The following is a 10,984-nucleotide window of genomic DNA, read 5'->3' as shown; positions in this document are numbered from 1 at the left end:
GATATGTTCTGTGTGAACTGCAGTGTAATCAAAGTCTGAACCGGGTGCTTTAAGGTGTTTTAAAGTCAGTAAAGTCCACACTGTTGCTAGAATGTCTTTCCTAGTCTGCAGGGCAAGTGATCAACTGCGGACTAAATGTTATTATCTCCTGCTGACCCTTTCATTAAGAGAGGTCAAAGCTTCTCCAATATTATCTGCTCTGCCAAGGAACAACTCATCACAATTTAAGTCGCGCAAACACATGTGTACACATTTGAACAAATGCAGTGAATAGAAAAATCAAGGTTTCTAAGGTTTTAAGGTCGCTGCATTAGTTTGAATGTGTGTTAACAGAGCTCATTGGCTTACAAAATGTAAACAACTTTTTTGTGGTTCTTGATGCTGCAGGGTATGAGTGTGCATAGAGATAGGGACAAATACTTATCTACTTGCTGGATTAGCAAGATCGCAAGTTTTATCCCTTTTTTGAAGTCTGTGTTCCTGTTTGACTTATAAATGCTTGTAAATGCAGTGCTGTTCAGCTTTTAACGCTGCAATTTAGACAGTGCACCCCTGCCCTCTGGCCTTCATTTATGCTGATGGGATGCTCACAGATGCTTAGTGCCACAGATGCCACAAAGTGCCAGAAAAAATGACATCTTTCACCTTGCTTTTGTATTGAAATGACTCCCCTTCTAGTAGAAGGGCTAAGAATTGTATAAACATGCTTTTAAAATATAGATAACTTGTAATCATGCTTTGGGCAGGGTACATGACATTGACACACGTGCAACAACAACATTTTGTTTCACTGTTTTATAACTGGTCAAAACACAAGAGGAATGAAGTTGCAAAATGATTCTCATATTCCGCTTCATTTCACTTAGAAAAGATTTAGGGAGTGAGTGTAAATCTTTGTGAATGTGCTGCCCATATACATTCAAAGACCAGCGAGATGCTGCACTCTGTGATACCTGCACTGCACTGTTATTTGTCTGTATGTTGCATCTGATCCGTCAAGATTTTTTTAATATGGATTATTCATAGAAAAATCCTACATGTTGTAAAATGTGAAATTACATGTTTACAGTTAAATGAAATGCATAAATGAAATACTTCATATTTCTAAAATATGTATATACGTACATACATGTACATAGCATGAATATATAACGCACATAAAGCACTAAAGTACCCAACAGGCCACACAAACATGAAGAGTAAAAATGTTGGATAAAATTTTTATGAAAGTGTCTGCAATCATACTGTGTAAGACAAAAAACAAAACTGTACAGTATTGTCACTCACATTATCCACCACATGTATTTCTTATATGTAACATTTTATTACTTAAAGATTGATCAGACCTGTGCTCCTGCAGTTTGGTCGCAGATGCTTTGGTGTTCTGCTCTTGGTCTAATGCTCCTTGGAAAACTCACATATTGAAGTGACAGCGTTTCCACTGGGTATTACATTACTTTGTCCAGCCCCTGTATCTTGTTTGTATAAGATAATACTTGTGAATCAGCAACTTGATAATGGTAATTGATTTTTAAATAAAGCTTCTGAAAAAAGATATTTATGCAAATTGCTCTGCATATTTACATTGTGCAACTTATATGAGCAATGAAAACAAAACAGCTGTGTGTGTGTGTGTGTGTTTGTGTGTGTGTGTGTATGTGTGTGTGTGTGTGTGTGTTTGTGTGTGTCTGTGTGTGTGTGTGTGTGTGTGTGTGTGTGTGTTTGTCCTTACTGGTGTGACTCTGTAAATGTCAGTGCGTGCAGTGAATCAGCAGATAGATTGAGTATCTTACCTGTGCTGATGCTCACAGTTCGAGATACTGAGAAAAATCCCTGTGTCTCTCTTCAGTTCAGCAAATGAGATTATTTTCGCCTTTTCTTTGTCGCCCTTTTTTTCTTTGCTCCTTTTTCTTTATAGTTACTGATCCTAAATCTCTACTTACACATGCTTTCCTGCTGCTTATATAGAAGCCCACAGTGATATGAAGAGTCAGGCAGAGAGCCGGTGTTGTCTCCCTCTTCACTGAGTGAGAGTGACAGAGGGAGGGAGAAAGAAAAGGGTACCCACATAACCTTTCTCCCAGGCGGTGCCTCCTCCCACCTATTCTCCTTTATTTTGTCAGCATCCACACACATTTGTACCTCACATGTATACACAAAAATGCATACTTTTGCATGTATATTTCGCAACATGCTGTGAACACCCTTGCAGCCCTCAGGAGAGAGGGCAGCTTGTTGTGTTCTATTTTATTTGCTGTATGAAAGCCTTGATTGCCTGCAGATTCTCCCACATCTGAAGAAGAATGAGCGAGAAATTGAGAAAACATGTGGAAAAAGGGACAGAATCACTGTTTTGTCTCCAGGGTAAGGAGGATGATGAAAGTGTACAATTATTGCGACACAAAATAAATAAAAATTGCAGATGCATACCCAAATAGCCAAAGTCCATATTGCTGAGGAGGATGTCATCTGAAATACACTTGCATTGTATGCATTATTTACCAATTAATAACAATAAATATATATCTAATTATCTTCACTTTATGTCAAATCACTTCTAAACACAAAAGCCACAACCACAGATCAAAAAAATCACATACACGCATGAGGCTGAGTCTCTGTACACCAGGCAGCACTTGTAATGTCATGCACCATCACTCCTCTATCAATTTATCTGCCCTTTGTAATGCAATGCCCCCTCAGAGGAACCCCTGGTGACACATGGACAGCAGCTACAATAAAAGTAGTGTCAATTAATGTTCAGACTGTTTCTCCTCATGTCTGCTATTGCTTCATCTCACTCTCACTCTCTCTTTCTCTCTCTCTCTCTCTTTGTGGTAAAGGCTGCTTCTTATCACCAGTGTGTTATGACAACCTGATACTTTGAGCTCAGAAATGTTCTCCACGGATTCTTTACTCTCATTTCACACCACATCAATCAGAGGCACCAAATCAATACAAAATGGACCATTCAATAGAAGACACTATCCTTACAAACCCGTGAGAGCTTGGAGCTTTAAAAAAAATAAATGCAGGGTAAAAAAAGGCACAGTTAGTGGAAAGCAGCAGATATGGATTGCTATATTTCAGAGGAATTCTGCGTGGTATAGAAGCCTGAAAGAAGAGTCAATGTTTGATTGGTTTGACTAGCCTCTGTGGAAAGCTCACAAAGAGAGGGGGCCTGAAAAGGCTGAGATATTCAGGAGATTTTCTGCTGCTGCTCTTAAAGATGAGGGGCAAAAATAAACACATAACATCAGAAATACATAAATACAGGTTTGGTTGTTTGACAAGTATCAAATGGTCACACATTTGAACCTTTACCCAGCTACAAATCTTGTCTTTGCCAACTGCTAAATGTTAGATGTTTGATATATGTGTTTATGGATTGTGTTCTAAGGTAATAGCTGCCTCCTGATCATACATCAGCAAATATAATAATAATTATTAAACAGCGGAAAGCAACACCAGTGTTACTTCTTTTGTTTCTATTTCTATCGCTTCTTTTCTTCAATCGATTGGTGTGGCTGGAAAGTCCCATCACTTTCAGATAGCGATTCAGTTTAGTGTCCCGTCTGCCCTGAAGAAGTGGCACTGCTCAGAGTATTGTAAATGCAATGATGGCTGAAGCTCTTGGCAAAAAAATTATCAACACCACCCACAAGAAACTATGTTTGTTCGGCGGAAAGGAAAACTTACAAATAGCCCGTTTAAAGGGGAAATGTGTAGCTGTGGTGACATTTGAAATGTTACAAGGGCCCCAACGACAATGCTTTTTTTCCCTTAATCCTTAACAATACATTGTATTTTATAAGCTTAAGCATTGGAGTAAAAAAGTATTATATTTCCCTCTTACATTTGATATTTAAAGTGGCACAAAATGGAAGTTGTATACATATATATGTGTACTGTTGCTCTTGTGAAACAGAAGTTGCTTTCTCTTAATTTCCACATTTAAAGTTAAATTACAAAGCAGGTTATTCCACAGTGTGTTGAAGTTTTGATTTTGATTACCACTGAACTCTGAAGCTTTGAGGGTGCAGCAGCGCAGTACATCTGCCTCACTAAATGTCACAGTCTGTCTAATTTTGATTCAGTGACCCTGAAGGAAACCTTTAGCAACAAACAGTCATGGTAGATTAGCTCATCCCATCTTGGCTCTGACCTCCATATGTCTTTATGAACGTGAGCCACCCTCCAGGAAGGAGGGATGCTGTAGAGATAGAAGCGGGGGGAAGAGATGAGGCAGAGAGAGAACTGAGGTGACCATGTTAAGAAGATTAGTAGTTGAAGTGAAAGAAGAGGTATGGTGCTTTTAGAGTATTTTAGAAACAGGGGATAACTCTATTAATTTTAGCAAAAAGCACAAAAAAGATGAAGCACTTTTAGTGACAATAGGAGAGGAAAAGTATTCAGGAGACATGATTGAAAATAATAAGACAAAATGGATATGAAACAGTGTGTGAGAGCATATGTTTGTGAAGACAGGGCAAAGACAGAGAAAAAGAGAAGACAACAAATAGAGGAATATTTAAATGATGCTACAACTCTTAGCTACAAGTGAGCTCTACGTAAAAGCTAAATTCTGTGTCACTTTGCCACGATTTCATGTTTGGATGCAACCCACATCATGATCTGAAAACACATAGCTCATTTGTCCTTTCTTACACTCTGAAAGACATTTTCAGGCTTATCAGTTTTTTTAAAAAAACTACACAAATGATGCAATAGCTGATTCATTAATGGTGTGGCTCCACACTGCTTGTGGTAAGTATGAAGCAAACAAGTCTATGCCTCAACTGAAAGAAAAAAAAACAGCTTTCTAGGTCTTTTCAACATGAACTGCATATTCAATCTAGATAGCAGACACATTTTCAGTACTTCCCCTGTGAGTAAAATTACTTGCTTAACCCCTGGGAGAAAAGCAGCTGACAGAGGGGAACAACCACATCCACCAATGCCGGTTTCTCAGAATTACTGTTTTTCATTATTTCACTCAAAGCTGCAGTTAAATTTTGTCCAACAAGTCAGTGCTGGAGCCAACTGGGGACAGAATGAGCAATGACCCACTGGACAAATTAAGCAGGATGTCAGTTAGATTGTGTTTGAGATCTGATGTGGTTTCAAATGCTTCTGTTAGCTCAGGCACTTGCTGATGTTTATTCTTGCCTGGTATGACAGTGACTGGCTGGGAGAGCTCTGATTTACAGGACACATGGCCTCAACAAAGTCACATCTTATCATATTGGCCATGTTGAGAGGAGCTGTTACTGCCTTGTGAAACACTGGCATAGCAGGCGCTGCAAGTTTTCTGTCATTTTCAAATTCAAAATAACATTGCAGATATTTGTCTCTGCGTCCTGACCTTTTAAATTTATGTCTTGCTGCTCAAAATTGTGGAAAGTGGCCACGTTTAACATGTTTGGGTGGTCACAGCTGGACAACATGGAGATCTGTGAAGATTTTGTTTTGAAATCTATTTGGGGAAAGACTATTACTATTACTGTTTCTTATTAAAGCAGGTGTATTATTCAGAATCATGTAAGTGTTTTTCTATATTTTGACCCTTTACTATACAAACTGTGTATACTTTACATTGCTGCTGAAAAACATGTTCATTAATGAGTTTTTTTCTACCTTTCAAGCATCTGTTGGTTTCCATTCGTAACTTAGTATGAAAACCAACTGGTTGGCACTCATAACTTCCTGTATTCTCAGGTTGGTAGACACTGTTGTGTAATTAGTCAGTGTGTTCACTCCCACTCACCAAACTAAAAGGGTGAAAGCTGTTTTTCACAGGCAGCGTGCGGTGACGCTTGATGGCTAGCTATTTGCGTCAGAGTCAGGGGTGAAAATCTGTCAGCACTATGAACACCTTGACAGAAAGTGGGACTTAATATTGATATATCCCTTTTGAAGCAATTTGAGGTGTCAGCGTGACAGACTGCAGTACTTCAGATTTCTGCTCTAGTCTTTTGTAACTATTGAGCAATAGGTCATCACAGATCCAATATCATTCACAAGCAGAAGTCTAGAGGAGGCATCCTACAGCCTGTATAGTTTATTAGCACTCATATATAGTTCTTTGTAAAAAAAAAAAAAAAAAAAAAAGAAGTAGACTGCAGACTGTTACACTGCAAGCAAATTACAGATTAGATAGAGATAAGTTGCTTTGTGGTCCATAATGTACATTCTGTTCGACTTCCATTATCTCTGTGTGTTTATCTTGTGTACATCTTGTGTATGTGTGTGTGAGGCTATAAAATAGTGAAAAGAGTCGAGGGAGCAGCCAGTGATTCATAAACGTCAGTATTTACTACATAGATGCAGACGTGTATCCTTATGTCATCGTGATGTTTGCTCCCTCTCACCCTTTAGACTCACTTTACCTTCAGACATTTGTGGCTACAGCAGTGACAAGTGACAACCGACTCCTATTTGAAATATAATTGAATAAAATAAAAATAACTTTGCCATGTGAAGCTTCGCTGTATGACTGTCATTGCTGGTGACAGCCTGCCTGGAAACAATACAGGTATTTTTTTAAATTCAAGTGATGCTGTTTACTCTTGATGGTTGTGCTTCGTTTTGGTTTTTTCTCACATTTTCTACATTTCATATATTGTATGTTTTATAGAAAGTATTTTATGTAAGTTTTGTTCAGTCTGTTTGTCAAATGGATTGCCATGACGCTTTGCACTGAATTTATGGTACCCAGAGGATGAATCCTAGTGCCACCAGTGGGTGAGTTTTCACTTTGTAGACTGTGTTGACAGTTTCTATGGTTACTGCTACAGCGTGATGATGTCGGGTCGCGGGGAATGCTGGGTACAAAAAAGTTGTTGTAGGTTCTCTTGGCTAATAAAAGCTAACGGGTGTAACACCGTGACAGTCTGCAGTCTTCCTCATTCATGCACATCTACATGGTGTCAGAAGTGGGATGAATCTAATCTAAGATGGCACAAGGACTCCGCCGGATCGACCCGCTCGTCTTTAACGAGGATATCGCTCACAACTGGGAGAAGTTTAAGCGGGAATGGCACGTCTATAGCAACGCCGGGCTAACAACGGCTAGTAAGAAAGTGAAAGCCTACACGTTTGTTAACCTCGCCGGCCCGGAGGCACTGGATAAACTCGACACTTTTGACTTTGTGGACGACAAAGATCGCGAGGACCCTGCCGTGCTGGTAAAGAAATTTGAGGAACTATGCCTGCCAGTAAAGAACGTAATTATTGACAGACATGCATTCAACACAACTGATCAGAAACAGCACGAGTCAATCCAGTCGTATGTTTCCACGTTGAAAGTAATGGCCAAGAAATGTGACTTCAGGACACTACATGATGAACTGATTAGAGACCGTTTGGTCTGCGGTATTCACAGTGACACCATCCGTGCACAGCTTTTGAAGGAGAAGAAACTGACACTAAATTCGGCCATTGAGATCTGCATGCTACATGAACAATCTGAGAAGGGCAACAGAGAACTAAGAAAGGAAGCAGAGGTGTGCACAGTGCAATTCCACCCATGCACAAACTGCGGTGGCCAACACGCACCTGACAGAAACAGGTGTCCAGCTCTCAGTGAATGAAATGAATTTCCCAGTTGTGGGATAAATAAAGTTAATCTAATCTAATCTAATCTAATCTAATCTAATCTAATCAACAAGCGCCGCAATACATGTGGAAAAATGAACCACTTCTCGAGATGCTGCAGATCAGGCAAACCGTTTGCCACCAACAGGCCAGGGCAGGTTCCGTCCCCCACTGCACGCAGGGGCAGATACACACACGTGAGTGAACTTGACACACAGCCAACACAAGAGACAACTGATGTGTTTCGCTGTGAGACTGTAGAAATGTTTTACTGTGAGAGCATAGACAAGCCAGAGGATGTGCGTGAGCAGGATGAAAGGTTTGCTGAACTGTCTGCATGCAACACTGGCAGACAACTGACAAATGCAACGTCATATCCAGGGCTCTTCCACAGCACATTGATCCCACTGCTCACATCAACCTCAGCAAAAGAGCAAATCTTGTAGCCTACGGAGGTCACATAATCCAGACTCTTGGTGCGGCAGACATGAACCTTAGTTGCGGTTTGCTGCGATTCCAAGTTGTGGACAGAAATTTCAAGCCACTGCTGGGTCTCAGAGACAGTGTCAGACTCGGCTATGTGACTTTTGGACCAGAGGTGCATGCCGTCGTCCAGCAGGAAGCGCCAGAGCTGACAGAGTACAAGGACCTATTTGACACCAGCACCATTGGCAAGCTGCCTGTGGTGTATCACATGCGCCTGGATGACACCGTGCACCCCACTATATGCGCTCCAAGACGGGTTCCACTTGCCATGAAGGACAGGATTTTGGCAGAACTGCATAGAATGACCCGACTGGGAGTCATCACAGCTGTTCAGGAGCCCACTGAATGGGTTTCAGCCATGGTGGCTGCGAGCAAAACGAGATGGTAGCATGAGGCTATGCATCGACCCTGTCAACCTCAACAAAGCCCTCCTCAGACCCCACCACCCACTGAAAACTGTGGAAGAGGTGATCGCTGACATGCCTGATGCCAAAATGTTCAGCATTCTGGATGCTAAGTGTGGCTTCTGGCAGGTGCCGCTCAGCAAAGAGTCCTCAAAACTCACCACCTTTATGACTCCTGCCGGCCGCTATGCTTTCCTACGAATGCCCTATGGCATCACCACGGGGAGTGAGGTTTTCCAAAGGTGCATGGAGCAGCTTTTCAAGGGACAGCCGTGTGCAATTGTGATCGATGACATCTTGGTGTGGGGCCGCTCGAGAGAGGAGCATGATCTACGTCTCCTCCAAGTCATGGACAGGATACGGGCTGTCAAAGTGCCGTTTCAGGGTCACGGAAGTTGCTTATGTTGGTCACCTGCTCACCAACCAGGGTGTTAAACCCGACCCTGCCAAGACTGCTGCCGTCCGCCTGATTCCCCCGCCGGAGGACAAGCACAGTCTCCAGAGGTTCCTAGGCATGACCAATTACTTGGCCAAATTCATACCAGACTACAGTGAGACCACGGCACCCCTGCGCGAGCTGTTGCGCCAGGATGTAGACTGGTGCTGGCTGGAGCTCCACACAGCGGCATTCACCAAACTCAAAGAACTCATTGCAGATCCCCCGGTGCTGCGGTACTTTGATGTGCACCAACCTGTTGTACTGTCGGCTGACGCCTCACAGCACGGACTGGGTGCTGTCTGCCTCCAAAACGACAGGCCGGTGGCTTTCGCTTCAAGGGCCATCACAGAGACTGAGTCACGCTACGCTCAGATTGAGAAAGAGCTCCTGGCCCTTGTCTATGCTTGCACAAAATTCCATCACTACATATACGTACGGGCTGTGACTGTCGAGACTTACCATCAGCCGCTCATTACCATACTAAAAAAGCCACTTCACACAGCCTCTGCACGCATCCAAAGGATGATGCTCCGCCTGCAACGTTACAACCTCGAGGTCATCTACAAGTGGGGCAGGGAGCTCTACGTCGCTGATGCTCTCTCCCGTGCACATCTGCCCTCCACTGACCAGGCTGAGGAAATCAAGGAGTACGAGGTCATGGTGGTGGATGTCCTCTCCTCACACAGGGTTGAGGAACTGAAGCGTGAGACATTGGCTGATCCCGTATGCCGGCGTCTGTCTGAGGTTGTTGCTGCAGGCTGGCCCGATACATTTAGGGAGGTGCCACGTGATCTGAGGCCATTTTACGCCATGAGAGAGGAACTCACAACTGACAGTGGCTTGCTCCTCCGTGGACAGCGGTTCATCATTCCACACTCCCTCCAGCGTTACTACATGCAACAGCTGCACCAGGGCCACCCTGGTCTCGAGGCCACAAAGCGCAGGGCCAGGGAGACAATGTTCTGGCTGACCATCTACAGTGATATTGAAAGAGAAGTTTCCAGGTGTGCCCCCTGTAATGTTCTCAAGCCACACCAGCCTAAGGAGCCCATTCAACTACATGACATCCCTGGCCTACCGTGATCCCTCACCGCAGCAGATGTTTTTGAGTGGGAGGGAAAAGAGCACCTTGTGCTTGTTGACTCTTACTCTGGCTGGTTCGAGATAGACCGGCTCCCAGGCACAACAAGTGCCACATTTGTAGCCAAGCTTAAACGCCACTTTGCTACTCACGGAGTGACACAGCAACTCATGACAGACAATGCTGCTTACTTCACAAGTAGGGAGTTCCAGGAATTTGCTCTTAAGTGGGACTTCTGTCATGTCACCAGCAGTCCCCTGTACCCTTAGTCCAACGGGCTTGCTGAGAGGGCTGTGCGCTCAGTAAAGCACCTGCTGGAGAAATGTGCACGAGATGGGATGGACATAGATGCAGCTCTCCTCAGCCTACGTAACATGCCCAGGGACGGGCTGCAGTCGCCAGCTCAATGCCTGCTTTCTCGGCGCACCAGGGCTTTCATTCCCATGACCAAAGCCATGTACTCACCCAGAGTGGAGACACAGGTCCAAATGGCCCTGACACAGGCGAGACAGAGAGGAAAAGCCTACTACGACAAATCAGCTAGGCTGCTGGCTCCACTGCGAACTCGGCAGACACTGAGAATGCAGACGCAGAGAGGACATGACAGGCTGGCAACAGTGCTAGGAACAGCACCACAACCCAATAGTTACCAGGTCAAGGTTGGAGATGCTACATATGTCAGGAACAGACGCCACCTTCTCCAGACACCTGAGACCTATGTTTCTGACTCCACGGCAGGGGACCCACCTGCTGTTGCTGTAATTGCACATCCACGAAGCCCACAACATGACAGTGTGGGACCAGATTTGTCACAGGGACAGCGGCCTGTGATTGTTACTCGCTCAGGGAGAGTGTCAAGACCCAGCTCTCTCTACAAGGACTTTGTCACAGACCAGCACTGTGATGTGCAGGCACACTGACATTTGACGCCCCCCCCTTCATGTTGCAGCCGGTTCTGGCTGTGTGGACTGTTGGACA

The 10,984-nt window shown here is 43.7% G+C and overlaps 1 protein-coding gene across 1 annotated transcript; it reads left to right on the top strand.

Moving 5' to 3' along the window:
* The first annotated feature begins 8,471 nt into the window (after positions 1-8,471).
* Positions 8,472-10,008, top strand: LOC147819055 (retrovirus-related Pol polyprotein from transposon 297). The gene is made up of 2 exons (XM_087174320.1): positions 8,472-8,712; positions 8,804-10,008. The coding sequence occupies exons 1-2, from the start codon at positions 8,472-8,474 to the stop codon at positions 10,006-10,008; spliced, it is 1,446 nt and encodes a 481-aa protein (XP_087030446.1).
* The last annotated feature ends 976 nt before the right edge of the window (positions 10,009-10,984 follow it).

Source organism: Seriola lalandi, unplaced genomic scaffold (assembly GCF_002814215.2).
Source record: "Seriola lalandi dorsalis isolate HSWRI2012SDOR001 ecotype SW California unplaced genomic scaffold, Sedor1 jcf7180002054338, whole genome shotgun sequence".
Taxonomy (NCBI): Eukaryota; Metazoa; Chordata; class Actinopteri; order Carangiformes; family Carangidae; genus Seriola; species Seriola lalandi.
This window is presented reverse-complemented; position numbering and strand designations above follow the sequence as displayed.